General features: G+C 41.2%; 1 protein-coding gene and 1 long non-coding RNA gene across 2 annotated transcripts; both read left to right on the forward strand.

Moving 5' to 3' along the window:
* Window positions 1–1,072: 1,072 nt before the first annotated feature.
* Window positions 1,073–8,394, forward strand: LOC138965991 (uncharacterized). The gene is made up of 6 exons (XM_070338075.1): window positions 1,073–1,114; window positions 1,480–1,644; window positions 6,609–6,780; window positions 7,155–7,326; window positions 8,119–8,300; window positions 8,387–8,394. The coding sequence occupies exons 1-6, from the start codon at window positions 1,073–1,075 to the stop codon at window positions 8,392–8,394; spliced, it is 741 nt and encodes a 246-aa protein (XP_070194176.1).
* Window positions 8,395–14,446: 6,052 nt separating this feature from the next.
* LOC138966237 (uncharacterized) lies at window positions 14,447–18,693 on the forward strand. Its single transcript, XR_011455647.1, has 4 exons — window positions 14,447–14,736; window positions 16,020–16,179; window positions 16,922–17,013; window positions 18,372–18,693. It is a non-coding gene; the product is annotated as an uncharacterized lncRNA (long non-coding RNA).
* Window positions 18,694–19,033: the final 340 nt, after the last annotated feature.

Consider the following 19,033-nt stretch of genomic DNA (forward strand, 5'->3'; position numbering starts at 1 on the left):
TCGAGCAATTTCAGAGGAATTTTGAACTCGCCCGACGTGATTTGAACCCGCCCCGGGCGGTTGGGCGGATGTTAAGGTACAGGCCTGCAGACACAATGATTATTGATCTTGCAATTGCTGCATATTGCACTGCATCTGAGCTTGCATCAGTTGTCCATCATATTTATAATCAATCTTAGTTTGAGCAAACAGCTACAAGGTTCTTTTTGGAATAATTGTCTCCTGCATAAATCTGTGCATATCCATGTGACTGCTCAACACTCATTGGCTTGCTTTATTGATGTTCATAAAACATGTCGCTGGTTTAATGCTAATGTGCACAGTCTCCTTGGTGCAGAATCAGTTGCTGTTTTAGTGTAATATCTTAAATCAATAACCATCAAAGTACAGAAATGAAAGGAATATTTAAATGAGTAAAGTGGACAAACAGATGAATGTGTGTCATCAAACAGAAATCTGAAATGGATGGACTAGATGCTGAAATTCTAAAATCCAGATTGTAAAATCAACAACAGAGGCTGATGAGAGGAGTGGTTGATAAAGTAATGCACTAGACATTCACAAGATGGTCAAACTGTATGTCTTTAGTGAAACATACAAGTGATAATATGAAGATGGAAAATGGACATTTTAGGTGGTACAGAAGGATGTGATATGAATAGCCAAGGGAAATAGTGCAATTATGATAATCAGCGACAATTTAAATGTTGCATGTATGTCATACATTGCTCCATGCAGAATGAAAAGAGAGTGTCCAGTCAGGAAAGGGGGGACTCAGTGTCTGCCATTGGATCACAGTCAGGGTCAAGGTCACTTTTGGAGATGGTCAGGTTGGGGGTCACAATGAATCATAGTTTATACCTATCTGATGTATTAGTCATCAGAAATTCTTCATTTGTTTGCTCCTTTGTTTGTGTTAATGGTTTTTTTTTCTTTGATCCTTGTATAACAGTCACTGTGAGTGTTCTTGTGTGGTCAGTACCAACTACCATACATTTATGTTGTTTATTTCTATAACAGGTAATATTGTTGTTACAAGCAGTGCACATGGTCTGGAGTGAAAGGAATCACCATGTGTCCTCTCAAGTTGATGCTACCAGTGTATTACCTCTTGGTAATATGCGTTAGTGGAATGGATCTACCAGGAGGTAATGTTGCATTATTTAATTTAGTGGCAGACAGGTTCCAATTCTCGTGCCACAAAGACAGCGAGAGATTCATTATAATCACTTTCAGCTGTGGGGAAAAAAAAAGTAATAACGCCCCTTTGTTTAAAAACATAATTCTTGTCAACAACAAAAAACCCGGAAGTTTGTTGTCAATAAACAAATGGAAAAGCCGAGACTACTAATGGCGGCTACCATGCGCTCTGTCCCAAACGTAAACCCTACTGCAAGTCGTAAATACTGTGCAAGTCTAGCAAGAATTGGTATGGTTGCATTCTGTGCCTGTGTACCAATGACTGATTCTATTGACTAGACTGTTGTGAACGTTTGTGTTGCAGAAGTGAGCGGGAGTCATGACAGGGGCCAGGGCTACAGCTATGTCTATATAGGGGACACACTGCAGTTGAACTGTACTTTGTATGAGTCCAGCAGCTGGGAGGCTGAGGATCTGCTTTTCTTTCTTGATACTGAGTCTTGTGTAAGGGGCTTTACAGAACTTTTCCTTTTGTACTGTATGGTTGTTCTTTTGTACTGTATGGTTGTTCTTTTGTACTGTATGGTTGTTCTTTTGGACCGCGAGTCTTGTATAAGGGACTATTCTCCCTGTATGGTATAGCTGTCCTTTTCTTCAATAATTCATTGTGAGGGACTTCTTTTCCCTGTGTGTTGTGGTTGTTCTTTTGGACAGTGTTAATATCTTGTGCAGGGATGTTGCCACAAATTCATGCCTATATATAGAACAAATGTCCTGAGCTCTTCGGCATCAATAGGACATTTGACTGCTTTCAAACATTTTAATAGGATTATAATTTTGTGCAAAACACAAAATCATGTGCACACACACACATCAGGGTGACACAAAAAAAACAGAGCTCACTAAAAGTCTTATAACTCCTGAAATTTTATTAAGTTTGAAACAAAAATTCTATGGAATTATGTACAACCTATGTAGCCAACATCTGCAAAGTCTCAATGCTATACAACAAAAAACTCTTTGTTCTACAGCCGCTCAAAGATATGTTCCAGATGCCCGCCCCGGCGCTGCAGGCAGACTTGGATTCGCCTGGCAAAGTTCTCAATGACCCTCCTGCACTCCTCTCTCGGGATGGCTCTGATGGCTGCTGTGATGGCTGCTTTGAGGTCAGGGATGGTCTGGGGGTTGTGCTCATACACCCTGTCCTTGAGGTAACCCCACAGGTAGAAGTCTGGGGGGTTCAGGTCTGGTGAGTGCGGTGACCACTCCGGGTGGCACCTGCGGCTGATGAGTCGGTCCTCGAAGCGCTGCTGCAGCCACTCCAGGGATACATTGGAGGTGTGAGGGGTGGCTCCGTCCTGTTGAAACCACTGGAGGGCTCTGTCAATGCCTCTACGTCGGCCAAGTGCTACCCAGAACTTGCGCAGGACCTGGATGTAGCGCTCCGTGTTCACAGTCAAGGACCGCTCGTCATCGTCCTCAAACCAGAATGGCCCGATAATGCCATGAGTTGAAATGGCCACCCAGGCAGTACACTTGACAGAGTGCAAGGGCCTTTGCAGGCAGTGGTCAGGGGGTGTGCTGCCCCAGAAGATGTTATTCTTAGAGTTAACGTGCCCAGACAGCAGAAAGTGGGCCTCGTCTGAAAACCACATGTTGTCGAGAAAGTCCGGTTCATCGTCAATCCTGTCTGAAAACCACTGGCACATGGTGACTCGCTTCCTCATGTCGTCAGCTGTGAGCTTGTGCTTGATTTGAATCCTGTAGGGATACAGATGGAGATCTGAGATCAAAATTCTTCTTACAGACTCCCGGTTGATGCCAAGCTCTTGACTTCGCCGACGCACAGACTTGCTTGGGCTGTGGACAACAGAGTCTCTGACTGCAGCAACATTGTCTTGTGTCCGTGCTGATTTTGGTCGCCCAGAGTGTGATTGTCTGTTTTTGTCTTTTGCATTGAGGTTATTCACAGCCCCATGGGTTCTGAACTTTTTAACCCATCCGCAGATCACTGAGCTGACAGGAAATTCACGACAATTAAAATGGTCTTTGAATCGCAATTGCGTTTCCCGGAAAGACTTCAGCCGAAAATATGTCTCAACTGCAAATGTCTTTTGCTCTGTAGTCCAAGGCATCTCGAAGCTCACACGTGGTAGACTCTTAGATCAATCCGTCTTCTTAATGAATCTGAAACAAATAACAGAATTACTTGAATATTGCGGAAATTATTCAACTTTTTATGAGCTCTGTTTTTTTTGTGTCACCCTGTATCAGTATATGCACCGGCACCAACATTGTGTGTGTATATTGTTTTATTACTTTCAAACAGGACACGCACACAAACAAACAAAAAATCAAAAAGCAACCAAACACTTCGGCACTCTTACTTTGATTGGCACACAAACTGCATGATTTCCTGACAGAGCTTTTTCTTGACAGATTCGACAAAACAGTTTGCCTATATAGATGGTCTCTTTGCTGTCTAATTCTAACCATAGACCAAATAGCCTGGACCGCCAACTCGTCACGTGACCCTTCGAGGTTACGACGCTCGACTTTCACAGGGGTGCTTAGCGTCCGGTTTGAAAGACAGTGAAAAGAAAGCACGCTCCAGTTATTTGTGATAATGGGAGGTGACAATGAATTGGATTTTCCAAAACTCCAAACTAAACTTTACAAAACTCATCGAAAAACATGTTCCATATGCACTTTAGCTGAGTTTATTTTAGCATTTTCAGCACTTACCTCAGCAACTTCGTCCATGTTTACAATCAACACCGGATATGACATCCCCCTGATTTCTGAAAGGCTAGTAAGCGTAGCTTCCTAAATGCGTGAGGCCGCTACCTCGTAATAGAGAGACAGAGCGGAGAGATAGCTAGTTGGCGGTCCAGGATAAATGGTCTATGTTCTAACTAACTAGTTCTAAACAGGCTCAGCCATGAATAGTTAACCTTATGAAAAGACCGTTTGTGTGAATTTCCTGCTGTACCGACACTATCTACAGGGTTCGTACAGGTCATGGAAAACCTGGAAAGTCATGGAATTTGATTTTTAATTTTCCAGGCCTGGAAAGTCATGGAATTTCAATTCAAGTCATGGAAAGTCATGGAATTTAACAAAAATAAGAAAGAAAGAAAAATTAACCTTTAGCACGCCAGCGGCGATTTTCGTTGCCCAGCCAGCAGCGATTTGCGTCGCCAGCACAAGGCTTGTTCGTATGACCAACTTCTCGTTCGTATTTGCATACGAGAATAACGGTATTTTTAACGGCACTTGAGCCAAAGCAAGGCTCACTTCCTTCCGTTATCTCGTCGTGTCGTCTGCGCTGCATTTGAGTCGGTTTCGTCGAAGTTTTCTGCTTTTGTTTTTGCATCGATAAAGTACTTTAGCGCTTCGACAAGCAAGATGGAGGATGATGAGTTTAAAACTTTCTTTCGAGTTGTTTCTTGACAACAAAAAGTATGCGAAATTGGAAGATCTTCGCAATGAACTGTGTATCGCGGTGAAAAAAATGACAGTTCGTCAAGTCACAGTGACGGTTACGAAACGGAATTTACGAAAGTGCAGATGGATACAAACAGTGGCTGGTCCAGTTTAGTGAAATGACAGGACCAGCAAACATTACCGATAATCTGACTGCGTAGCAAATGCTTGACTTGCTTGTCGAAGAGACACTGCGAAGAAACTGACTCAAATTCCGTGCAAAGCAAGCCAGTGTAAAAACTGACAGTGACAAGACGTAAAAAGTTTGCGTGTTCGGAAATGGCGACCTGTGGATCTAGTCATGGAAAATGTTATTGAGGCTCATGGAAAAGTCATGGAATTTTGTTTCTAAAAACCAGTGGTGACGAAACTTTACTTTCCGTGATTGTGGAGGTTTCACTTTCAGTGGCGACACTGTCATTCCGGGCACTGTCATTTTCCAGAATGATACTAGCCGTGTTTTCCCATGTTCTTGGCCCTAATGTAGCACACGATGCCATTGAAAAGCCAAACGTGTTCAGCTTTTGTTGTTCTTTGGCGGGCTTTAGTTTTTTCGGTGCCGTGCGCTTCATCTCTAACCAAAAGCAAATTAAAGCAGACGCGAGCCTTGGTCAGTTGGAGTTATCTCCCGTTCTTCTAACTTTAGTGTGCTGTAGACAGGTGTACGCAAACGGCTCATACCGCAAACCTTTCGGAAAACGCAAGATCTGCACTGCACAACTTCAGTGCACATGCATGTACGCGAGAGCTCTCGGTCGCTTTTTGAAGATTTCTATCCTGAAAGGAAAATTATCAAATAACGCGCTGTCCGAAGGAATAGAGTTCTTATCGGACAATGACAGCGCTCGGTTGAAAACGATAGGACATCTGACCGCCATGCGGCAATGTGAATCGTACATTTGAGCCTTTTAATCGGTCTATGTCCGATGTCCGACGCCTAACGACATCCCTGCTTGTGTATGGGACTTTACATGACAAATACACTTTGTATGTTTTTATGGTTGTCATTTTGGATAGTGGGTCTTGTGAGGTTCTAATAGGACTATCCATCCTGTTTGCTGTGCATGTCATTTTGGACAGGGATTTTAAGAGAATGTTATTGGTTTGTCCTTTTGGGCAAATTTCTTGTACCGTACTTTTCGGGTTACAAGCCGCTACAGCGCATAAGGCGCACCCCCCTCTTTTTAAACAAAATTGTAATCCAGTCACCCATTGGGCGCAGGGGGCCGATAGGGCGCACCAAAATTAAAAAAGTATACTGGTAACAAACGGTCGAAGAATGAAAATAAGCCGCACATCAAAGGAAGAATACAGAGTGGAAATATGTGTGCTCTTGCTCTGTGTGTGTCGCGAGATCAAAGGCAGGTCCATTGTGATAGCTGGGTTGCCTTGTTTAGACACTGACCTTCTTCCCAGGGGTCAATGACCCAGTTTTTGCTATGAGAGGTGGTTCCCCTGTACTGTCATAGATCTGATAGAGGAAACACTTCCTGCACCGGGGTCAGTGACCGAGTTTAACCTATGGGGCGGTCTCTTTGATGTCTTGAGAGGAAACTTGGCCAGGGTAGTACATGGTAGCTGAAACATGCATTATCACAAGTTGTTTGACTGGTACTCAGGCGGTCTCTTTGATTTTTTTCGTATTTCATACACGGATTAGGGGCTTCGTTATACAAGACGCAGGGGTCGAACTCGAGGAAAAAAGTCGCGCCTTATGACCCGGAAAGTACGGTACTCAGGACGTTTTTGTCGTTGAAAGGATAATCTTATCCAATTTGCAGTATTGATTTTCATGCAGAGAATAAATCTCAATATGTATGTCTGGCTATCCACTCTGTGCCTTATAGTATTTTTTGCTATTCTAAATTAATTGAAACATTTGTAGATACAATTAGCTTGTAATTGTTAGCTCGACATGAATTTCAAACAAGAACTTCAATCATAAATTGCTCTGGTTTATTTGTTTCGGTTTTTTTTCTCAGGAAAATGAGCTGTGCGGCAAAATAACTTCAGACCTGCAGGTTATCAATAACCGCACACTTCAGATGAATCGATTTATCAGTAGCAGCAAAGATGGAGGCGAGTACGAATGCTTCGTTATGACACCACAGGGGAAACCTAAACCAGTCGACTCCCACAAAGTCTATGTTCAATGTAAGTCTCATGGTATATACATATGATTTCTGCAAGAGTTGGTTACACAGAACTCAAAGAAAAATACTAATAGATGCTGAAGGAGTTTGTGATCAAATGAAACCAGTTAATCATTGAAAAACAAACTGTTGCCAGCTTACTATCACACAACAAGCAATGTACAGAGGAACTCCCATTTTAAGACTTCCCGAAATCTGAGGAAAATCGTGATTAGAATGGAGGTAAATTTCCAGACATTATTTCACAGAAAATTTGGGGGAAAAATAGGGTCTTACTATTTCTGTCTTACTATTTCTGTTTTTTTAGTTACTAAAAAATGTTGAGTTTGTTTTTAAGATGAACAGTTTTAAGTTGTGCGTATACTTGTGTTTCAGATCGCCCTCAGGAAGTACAAAACATCTTTTGTGAGGTGTATGACTGGGATTCAAACTTGACATGCTACTGGGATTTTGGTGTAGAGTACATCAGCAACGATATTGAAGACCATTCTTCACCAGCCATAGCTGTTAATGCCTCTGTCTACATGCAGTCTACACTTGGCACAGCGTAAGTACTATAGTGTCTGCTGGATGACAGCAAACTCAGCTTAGTCTTTTTCTTTAAAATATTCAGTCAGACAGATTGTTGTTATATGACTTCTGACAAGCTCTGTCAATCACACCTCCGATGTTTTGACAAAAATCAAAGCTTTTTTTGTGCGACTGAAGAGTTGATCAATAGGCATCTTCTTCTTCTTTGTCGCTGTTATTCCCTCAGACAACAACTCCAACTATAACACAATAGATTGTGATTACCAAACCTGTCCTGGCTTCACCAGGTGCTTAAAAATCAGTTATCATTACAGATTAATATAATTCAATCCGGCATGATGATCAGTTGTGTGGCAACTTGATGTGGAACAATATGCTCTGTTCGGTCGCGAAAGTTGTGCTTCACTAGATTTTAACTGTGACCTCACAATTGTTAGACTCTCTGCATAAATGTTTTCCTGATAATGTTTGGTTCTCATTCCTCATGAAAATCTCTAAATTTTCTAAGACTGTCCTAGAAAGAGTTTAAGCAAATACACAGAGCACATTCATGAATACAGCAATGTGGCTTTGGAAAGAATGCAAGTGAAAACAATCTCCATCTTGCTTTTTTTCTTCTGGCCCGACTGCTGCAAAACAACAATACTAACACTGAACTGTGAACATGGTCAACGTAGATTGAAGACATGCATATAACCGCGCAGATGACTGTAATTTTGTTGACTTTTGAACAAAATGCACTGTGGGCTATGCCCCTACATTTTATTTAATTGTTAACTTGTGTTAATTGTGTATGCTGACTGTGCAGAAGAAAAGATCCCTGTCCTCGAGGTCAAACTCAGGCCCAGGATAAGGATCCAATGCGCATGTGTGTCTGGGCAGAACAACACTTCTTCGCGTCCTCTCGATATGTTTTGGAGGTGATTGTGATAAATACAATCACAAAGGACAATAAAACAATGCGTCAATACTTTTTGACAAGTAAAATTGGTAAGTATGTTAAGGGGAGAGGTGGCACGAAAACTAAATACTTTCTGTTTGCAGATTTTTTGGCAATATTTGAATGTATTTTGAAGCATTATAGCATGACAAGTCACATTCATGCTCATTTTTAGAACTAACACCAATACAGTGAAGTCCGGATGTAGTGATAGCCCTCGGGACCAAATTTTTTTATCACTACATCCGGACTATCATTACACCAGGACGTCCGGTTATAGTGATATTTTTGTAGGTTTTATCACTACATTCGGACGTCCGGTTATAGTGATATTTTTGTAGGTTTTATCACTACATCCGGACGTCCGGTTATAGTTCTATTTTTGTAGGTTTTATTACTACATCCGGCCAATCGCTTGTAGTTGTAGTGATATCTTCAAAGCTTTTATTGCTACATGCGGCGGCACATTTAGTAAACTAGCCTCAAGGCAGTAACAAGGTGATTTTGGAACCACTATTGATTTCGTTTTGTGACGTTTCTTCTGTCGTCTTTGTCAGGCTTGCAAATGTCCTGTGTTACCCTACCCCCGTCCTGGCAGTTCAACAGCCGGTGTGTGTGTGTGTGTGCGTGCGTGCGTGCGTGTGTGTGTGTTTTAGAGAGAGAGAGAGAGAGAGAAGGGCCACTTAGAAATAAGGGTTAAATGAAAAATTGTCAGATCAATTTTCCGCTTCAGGGTAAGCACAGTGCGTGGCTGGCTTTTGCTCGCCATTTTGGTAAAGGGAGATTACTCTCGAACATTATCACTACAGCCGGACTTTAGCTTCCCCGGGACTTGCAAATAGTATCACTACAAGCGGACTATCACTATATCCGGACTGAAAAATATCACTACAACCGGACTAAGTTAACAAAGAACATGAACAACTGGGACCGGGACCCAGAAATTCTATTACTACAGCCTGACTATCACTATATGGGTCTATCACTACAGCCGGACTTCACTGTATATTTTTTTTAAACAATGATTTTTGTCAAAAAAGGCCCAAAAAATTACATCCCGCTGCAGCTCTTTATTAAAAAATCGTTGATGCTGCTGGTTTGAAATTTGTCATAATGTGTTCACCAGTAACTATTTCCCGTAATAACTCAACATTATTGACAAATTTCATTTCCGGATTTGGTTCAGAGGCTTGCAATGAGGGATAGATACAATTGTGCATGACATTTTCCAAGTTAGACCTGCATTCCAGTAACAGTAAATAAATAAGTTTTTTTTCTCCAAATCGGCCGTGTTGTTTCATGGACAGATCACTGTTTGTTATTTCAAAACATAAATGATAAGTCTCCCCTTTGTAGATCCAAAGCAAATACCATATGCTCGTGATGTAACTTGCCTTAAAAATCACATTCTGAGAAAATTGCATTTGAAAGTTTGTAATGTGTTTTGCTGCGCACAGTGAAGACAGATTGCCAAACCAAGAGTATGTGTGCATTCGGGTACTTTTCACTGACATTTTCCAATGCTCCAAATACTCTTCAGAATCCCCTATCAGTCCAACGTTGCACATTTTGACATCAAACAGATGCTACACTCAATAAAACATCAAGTACAGTGAATACGATCAGCTGGCAATTTTTGGGAATTTTACTTGCAACTCTGGATGTTCTCAGTCTAATCGCAGAAGCAGACACATGGTTTCTGTCTAATTAGTGTTCCCATCACACAAAACTGGCCACGTTTCAACCCGAAATCGCTTCGAAATATGCGGTATTTCTTCCATAACACATGCAGCTATGGGTAGGAAGTCGGGCTTCTGCCAAACTCTAGACTGAATGCATCCCTGACAATTTCAAGGGGTACAATGATCTAGAGGGAGACAAAAATATCAAGTTCTTTTTAGTAAAGCAGTTTTGGGATGAAATCCGATAGATTTTACACACAAAAATCGATTCACTCGAAAACGCACCGAGTTGTTTACGTCCCTTGAACTAGAACGATTTTATGACGAAGCTAATTTCTAAGTAAAAATATCATTTTTCACCACAAATTAGACACATGAGTGGAATATGATATGGTCAAACGTTCGATTAGCAGTACATTTGAGTGGAAGGGGACAGTCACTGAGTCAGTATGGAGTTTTTGTGAGATAAACAAGACCTGACATCCTACCAATTCAGGCATCGCGGACTCGCTGCTCGATCTGCCGCAATATGAAATAAAATTTGATCTGCCTCTTGCATAAAGTATTGCTGCAGTATTTATTTTTGAGAGGCAAGAGTTGAGAGGAAACAGCGCTGTTTGAGACGTTGAACCGACGTCGAATAACGTTCACGTGTGTTTGCGGAAATGGTGTGCATGCATGCGCAGAACGTTTTCCGGGTTGAAATTTATTGGTGATCACCAATCAGCAAATTGACTTTGTAAGGTTCAAGGTCACTCTCCAAATATGAAACATTTGCATGTGAGTTGTTCTTCAGTACTGGTGACAGAAAGGGGGAAAAGTGGTCAAAATTCAAATCTCTAGTTTTGTTTTTGAAATATTGCTTTTCATAAAGCAGAAATACTGTAGTGTCTGTTGTACATAAGAAAAAATCACTGGTTCACATGGTTCCTACATAATCTATCTTTTAAAGCTGGTTCTTGTGTGTCTGTGTGTATGTTTGTATGATGACGATAGGACCCGAAACGGCTGCACGGACTGAGACAGGAATTGCAGAGAATGTTCTTTGCCACTCGAGTCGTGTCATAAGGTACTTTTGGAATAGCAAATTTGAAAGGATTCTTCAAAAAACGGCGGAAAACATTATATACCCTGTGAGCTATCGAGGATCCTCCCCGTCTGGGCTGTCGAAACATGGTCTTGTTAAAAGACGTTTTCAAATGCGGAATACACTCGAAGCACATTTAGCGAAGTTATGTTGCCAAATCATCAAAGATCAACATTTCACTACACGGATCGATGCACACAGTCGAAATAGATGTGACTTTCACACGACCGAAGACTACTTACTAGCAGACTAGCAGACGACAAGATCTAAATATTTAGATCAGTGAGAGCAATCCGTTGAAGAACAGTTACTCCGCTTATTCGTCTTCAGTTAAGCTTATTTCCCCTGCCATAAGTTTCCTTGCAGATCTGCAGTCGCGTAGTGAAATGAACTAGTGTCATCGGAAGATTCTTCTCAGTCAATGATCAAAGCACAGTAAGTTCTATTGCTGACAAAAGTCACTTTCGGACAACACGACGATTGACTTAATTTATGAGCCCAAAGGTAACAATATCGACAAGAATGTACGCATTTGACATTAAATGAAACATTCATAGACAGTTTCCAACTCACCAGATCTGCCAAAGAGCTGTCATTTGTGAAAAAAACGATGATTTTAATCAGACAGGTATCGGAAACAAGTCTTGGTCACCTGCGTTATTCCTTCCGAGGCGACGTGACGGCGCCACATTTGTTTGTTTATGGCTGTTTATCGCGAAACAACACAGTTGAAATTTGTGTGTAAAATACCACAAATGTGTGGTGAATCAGTTCGTCATCTGCGTTTCGATGGTAATTCAGTCAGATTGGAGTTACTTTGAATCGAAGGCGAGGGTAACCTGCGTTATTTGTGGGACGGCGTGAACAAATTTGATTGCAATATTTTATACAGAAAGTAAATTTCAATGATTCTGGCTCAGACTTGTAGATCTGTTATGCAGTGTTTTGGTAGTGTATCTGCTTTTCTGCTATGAAGCTCATTTGGAGTGATACGCTGATCGAAGTGGGGTACCCTATGTGGGACATCAGCCGTATGCAGATTACGCCTCAGAACACTCTCGCATTTCACAAAGACAACAATAATTTGCAACATTTCAAGAACTGCATCAGTTTTATTAGATACTATTTCAACAAAAACAGCACAAACACGACTATTATCAACAACACAGAACGGGAGGTAAGTCTTCAAAGACGCACCAAGTGTGCGTTCCCATTTTTGGACGCCATTTTTGCTAGCATTTTCACAGTAAATCGTAATATTTCCATATCTATTGAATGATTTTGTTATTTTCTTTGATTGTGCCGATTCTCCTATCTCTCTGGCATGTACTGGGTGCTTTGTGACCAGTTTCTCCCCTAGACTGTATTGAAAAAATGCGTCCGTCTGAGCTGACCCCCACTTGTGACCAGTAGCAAAGAACAACTCACGTGAAAGCATCCTTCGCCAGGCTGTTTGTTTTGGTCGTTGAGAGGTACAACGGAATTTATTTTTGTGACATCCCCCAAAAGGGGAATTTCCGCTGAGTACACTCTCACATGCAAAGAATCCGACAAATTCATCGACAAGTTGCTGCTGCTCTGCCTTGAAAACATCGATTTTTCACGAAGTTTCCAGATTTGTAGCATTCACTCACTTTGCAAATCATCATTTTATTGCAAAAAAGAGAATGGAATTGACAAAATAAACATCATGCAGCTATTCTAGGGTGTTCAAAGTACCTATATATGCTGAAAACCCAAATCATGTCATGCAACGATTTTGGATGAAAATTCCGTGCCACCTCTTCCGTTAAGCTGGTCAGATACTTTTGTTTTATTCCTCTTGATCAAACCAGCAGAAGCTAGGCTTCAGTCAAGGGACAGAACTAGATGGATTGATATGACAACCCTGAATTTGTCCCGATTGTGTCTTTGTAACCTGTGTCTTCATGTTTCTACCCCTTAACTTAAAGCCCCAGTCTGTCTCAAATGGTTTACAGAACGATTTAAATCTTCTCATGAAAAAAGCAGTTCCAACCTTATTGAACACACTTGCAATAGTATTTAATAGCATTAAATGACACAGTTCGTTTGAATTGCTATTTAGCTCGCGTAAACCACACACCTGTTTTCGTTGTTTATCTAACCCCTGAGCCATCGTGAACCCGTGTGATCCACTTTCCTTTTTTTCACAATTTATTTGTCAATTTGTGATTTCAATGCAACTGGCTGTATCTGCAATAGCAAGTTATTGTGTACCTCTAAATCTAAAACGCAACAAATGGCTGCGAGTCACGGGAACTGAGCGGTGGCGGTTGACCGTTCAAAGAAACTGGCGACATGCAGAACATTCGTCTGCTACGAGAAATACGTTTTGCGGGACACGCTTCCAGGCTACCTTTTTTAAAACTTTCAAAACTTCGAGTTGTACTGATCTTGTCTTGATGAAAAAAGAATTCTTTTATGATTTAAAAATGTTTGTGTAACAACAGCTGTCAATTTATTATTTAGATTTTAAAAGTTAGGTCTAGCGCCAAAACGAGCCGTCCGATTGTCTGACAGACAATCCGGCTGGCCACGCAAAAATAAATTCTTTGAAAATTGCTTGCTCCTTACGGAGGGCACCTGGGATGTTCTCAAGCGGTGAGTGTTTAAACGAAAGGGTGTTTGTACTGTGTGTAAAAGCCTGACAGTGTCTGTGATGGTTTACGGGAAGCTGAGTGTGCCTTTAACTGTCATTATGTTATACAAGGTGCTGGGCATGTCTCCCAGGCTAGAGAGTACAGAAAAAGGGAGACAAATTCAAAAAGTACTAAAGAAAGCAGTAAAAAAAACAAGTCGCGTAAGGCGAAATTACTTATTTTGTCAATCTGTCGAACTCACCGGATGAAATTGAACACACTGCATTTTTTTCTCTCACCCAGACAATATAGCATCGTCAATTCCCGGCGGTGTGAATAATGTACAGAAATTGACAAGCCAGTAAAGCGCTTTTCTTTATTCTTTTTAACTTTATGAGCTTGTTTTTAATCCAAACATAACATATCTATATGTTTTTTGAATCAGGAAATGATAAAGAATAAGATGAAATCATTTTTGGATCGATGACTAACATTTGAATTTTAATTAATTAATTAATTATTAAGCTTACAAGCTGAAATGCACTCCCACAGTCTGGGCTTCGTCAAAGATTGCTCGTACAAAATTTCAATCAATTTGATTTAAAAAATGAGGGCGTGACACTGTGCTGCTTCAACTTTCACTAGAATCCGGATATGACATCATCAAAGACATTTATCAAAAAAATGAGAGAAAAAAATATCTGTGGATATCATACGAAGGAACTCTCATGTGAAGTTTCATGAAGATCAGTCCAGTAGTTTTCTCTGAATCGCTCTACACGCACACTAACACATACACCACCGACCTCGTCTCGATTCCCAGTCTATGTTAAAACATTTAGTCAAAACTTGACTAAATGTAAAAAGTGGTGATTCAAGAAAATAGTGGGAAAACATTTCAAGACAGCATTGTTAAAAGAATCATTATGACCCCATGAACATGTTTTTTCATTGATTAGTTTCTATTAAGACCAAGGTTTGCATTTCAGTGAAGCCATCGCCAGTTAAGCACATTTGGGCTGAAGACAGAAACAGCACATGCATACGGCTTGCCTGGAATCACACTCGCATCCACAGGGATAAGGTGTTCAGACTGAATACTAGCATTGCAATATGGGTAAGTGGACAGAATAAGTTCTTCATTTTTGATGTGATTTTTTTATTGATGAATAAATCTCATGCCAAATTTGAGATGAATCATGCAGTCAACAATAGACGAATTGTGGAAATAAATCTGTCGGGTTAGTATGGGTTGTGAAAAGGTTGTTTTTCTTGGGGAAAAACTGAAGCAAGCTTTCCCACATGACATCATAGGCGAGTGGCGTGTCTCCACACATGGGCAGTTTGTTCAGACACTTTTGTTGTTGTTGTTGAATAGAGACAATGAATCAACTACGGTGAAGAGTTTACCGTACTTTCCGGGTCATAAGGCGCGACTTTTTTCCTCGAGTTCGACCCCTGCGTCTTGTATAACGAAGCCTAATCCGTGTATGAAATACGAAAAAAATCAAAGAGACCGCTTGAGTACCAGTCAAACAACTTGTGATAATGCATGTTTCAGCTACTAGGTACTGCCCTGCCTTTGATCTGGCCGCACACACAGATTTCCACTCTGTTAAACTCGGTCACTGACCGGTCACTGACCCCGATGCAGGAAGTGTTTCCTCTCTCAGATATGACAGGGGAACCACCTCTCATGGCAAAAACTGGGTCATTGACCCCTGGGAAGAAGGTCGTGTCTTTTAACAAGGCCACCCAGCTATCACAATGCCTTTGATCTGGCCGCACACACAGAGCACACATATTTTCACTCACTTAAAGTCGGTCACTGACCGGTCACTGACCCCGATGCAGGAAGTGTTTCCTCTCTCAGATATGACAGGGGAACCACCTCTCATGGCAAAAACTGGGTCATTTTGGTGCGCCCTATCGGCCCCCTGCGTCCAATGGGTGACTGGATTACAATTTTTTTTAAAAAGAAGGGGGTGCGTCTTAGATAACGAAGCGCCTTGTCACCCGGAAAGTACGGTAATTGTTAAAGTGACTCAGCAAATACATACCAATCGCTGCTAAGTGCAGATGTTTTTACTACCGCGGCAGCTTTACCACAAGATTAAGGTGTTAGATCTGTTATCGTTCTTTGGTGTTGTTGTTGTTGCTACGATCATTTAAATGGGGGTAGGGGAGGGAAGGGCCGGTGACATAAGGCCTACTTTCTGTTCCCACAAACCAATTTTGAAATGTTACTGCATGGGGGTGTCCTGACACCGTTTACGGTAAGCACTTGTATAATGTAGATTACAGCTCTGAAGATGTGCTGAATGAGCTTTTGTTACATACCCACTCACCTAATCCGTGGTGAAACTCTGACGTGTCATGTGCAAACCCATCTTGTTTCAGAAAAATTACCGAATTCTGGACAAGACAGGTGAATGGATATGTGGGCTCAATGCATACACAACTTACACGTTTTCATTGGAGTGTCGGGCTACACAGTCTGACACACAGGAAGGCTTCTGGAGTGATGCCAAGACCATCAACCTCACCACTGATGAATCTGGTCAGAAATTTTCTCATTGCTTGTGTGTTGTCATCGCACCTTGTTTGTGTCCTTCTAATGCAAACAATTTGGTAATGGATCTGACGGGCGCTGTGGCGGGGTGGTAAGACGTCGGCCTCTTAATCGGAAGGTCGAGGGTTCGAATCCCGGTCGCGGCCGCCTGGTGGGTTAAGTGTGGAGATTTTTCCGATCTCCCAGGTCAACTTATGTGCAGACCTGCTAGTGGCTTATCCCCCTTCGTGTGTACACGCAAGCACAAGACCAAGTGCGCACGGAAAAGATCCTGTAATCCATGTCAGAGTTCGGTGGGTTATAGAAACACGAAAATATCCAGCATGCTTCTTCCGAAAGCGGCGTATGGCTGCCTTAATGGCGGGGTGAAAACGGTCATACACGTAAAATTCCACTCGTGCAAAAAAAACACGAGTGTACGTGGGAGTTTCAGCCCACGAACGCAGAAGAAGAAGAAGAAGAAGGTAATGGATCTTACAAGCTAGCTGGTCTTTTATCAACTTTGCTAAAGCACACTCTTTGCATTCAGATCATACAATTTGAGACCTCTAACCATACTTTCTTAGATTTCTATTAGTTTCATTAATGTTCCAATTTAAATTCCCCTTTCATGCAAATTATTCTCAGTTTTTAAAGGATCTATCAACGCAGGGCCATGCACTGAAAATGAGTATGCAATTTTGTGTGGATGCATGATTGTCAATGTTGCCTTGTATCTCTTTTTTCACAGAACCTGCTTCAAGTTTTGTGGTACATAGAGGTGGCTATGTTCTTCACTCCTGTGACATGAGTGATAGAAGAAACGTCACCATTTATTTAAAGGTGAGTCATATTCTTGAGTCTTTAAAGGGCATAAGTCTGATTCTGTCATATCAAAGATTAATCCAGTAGTTTGAGCATTTGAGTTTGCAGTTCGATCATTAAAGTGCCTCTAAGCTCGTACTAAACACAATGTATAAAAGTGTCAGTATTTTTTAATTAAACGATCTGCACCATTGGTTTTACATTTTGATGCCTTATAGAAGTTTTATTGGCTTTTATTGTGGTCTTAAAGAAACCCTGAAGTGACAGTTTTGAAAACACGGCATAGCTTAAAGGCACAGTAAGCCTCCCGTAAACCATCACAGATACTGTCAGGCTTTTACACACAGTACAAACACCCTTCCATTTGAACGCTCACCAAACGGGAACATCCTAGGTGCCCTACGTAAAGAGCGAGCAATTTTCAAAGAATTAATTTTGCTGAGAGTGTCAGAGACAATCGGACCGTGGTGCGTTTTGGCGCTAGACCTAACTTTTAAAATCTAAATAATAAATTGACAGCTTGTTACACAAACATTCTTAAATCATAAAAGAATTCTTTTTTCATCAAGGCAAGATCAGTACAATTCGAAGTTTTGAAAGTTTGAAAAAAGAAAAGCCCGGAAGCAGGGTCACGCAAGGTCGTGGTTCTTGTAGCAGACGACGGTTTATACCTATCGCCAGTTCCTCTGAACAGTCAAAAGCCATCGCTAGAGTTCTTGTGAACCACAGCGGTTTGTTTCGTCCATAGTCAGAGGTACTTAATAACGTGCTATTGCAGATAAGCTCACAGCGAGTCGCATTCAAATTACTAACTGACGACTACATTGTGAAAAAGGGAAACTTGATCACACGGGTTCAGGATGGCTCAGGGGTAAGATAAACCACGCAAAAAAAAATTCTCTGAAAATTGCTCGCTCTTTACGGAGGGCACCTAGGATGTTCCCGTTTGGTGAGCGTTCAAATGGAAAGGTGCTTGTACTGTGTGTAAAAGCCTGACAGTATCTGTGATGGTTTACGGGAGGCTTACTGTGCCTTTAATAAATCCCATTGCATGCTGTTGGGGGGGGGGGGGGGGATGTTGCAATGTTTGGTGAAGTGACCCAAAGCATAGCTACTTACAGCTATGGGCAGTATTTGTGCTCTGAGCAACTGCTTTTCTGGTAAGACGTGTGGAGAAAGCACCTTTATTAAAGCATTGAGAAGGCGAAAATAGGATCAACATGGTTGCATTTTGTCAAATGACAACATCCCTGTGTTGTGATCCCAACAACATAGATTTTTTTTAAGGAAGTGAAATGAGCAAGTGAATATCAACAAAATATTCCTAAAAGTTATGCACTTTCATATTGGCTGCTACCTACAATTATTTCCTTCAGGCTGTTCCTCGAAATAAACGTAATGGTGAGATAATAGGCTACAGTTTAAAATACAACGGGACAGTGATGGATGTGAACCAGACAACCCCTACGTCAGCTGAAATGCAAAATATTCCCTGCGCTGCAAACGTCTCAGTCAGCATTTACTCCAGGACTAAAGTTGGCCCATCCAGAACAAATGCCAGGCTGGTGATCGTGCAAGGTAAGTGTCTGCTTCTGCATGTATTTGTGTGTGTGTGTCTTTCTCTGTGTTTGTGTGTGTGTGTCTGTTTGTGTGTGTCCTGTGCATCTGTATCGATGTAACAGCATGTCATAAATTAGATAAGACGGTTCTTAACTTTTACTACACATATTTTTCTGTATTCTCTCCCCTGCAGCCAATTATTAATTATTTTTCTATGACTGGCTTTGAACGCTTCACTGCCTACATAAAAACACAGCTAACTTCCATTTGAACAACACCATTGATGTGAAACTGCATGTGGTAACAATAAACATAGAAGATCATGCAGTCACTTTGTATGCTTTGTGGTTGGGTTTGTAATTTAGAGTGTAATTAGTAAACTATAACATTTATTTAAAAAAAAAACAGCATTCTTCACTTGCTTGTTTAAACTGTCAGGCACATGAGTGTACTTAAACAAAACATCTTCCTTATGATG

The sequence above is a fragment of the Littorina saxatilis genome, linkage group LG5 (assembly GCF_037325665.1).
Source record: "Littorina saxatilis isolate snail1 linkage group LG5, US_GU_Lsax_2.0, whole genome shotgun sequence".
NCBI classification, from domain to species: Eukaryota; Metazoa; Mollusca; class Gastropoda; order Littorinimorpha; family Littorinidae; genus Littorina; species Littorina saxatilis.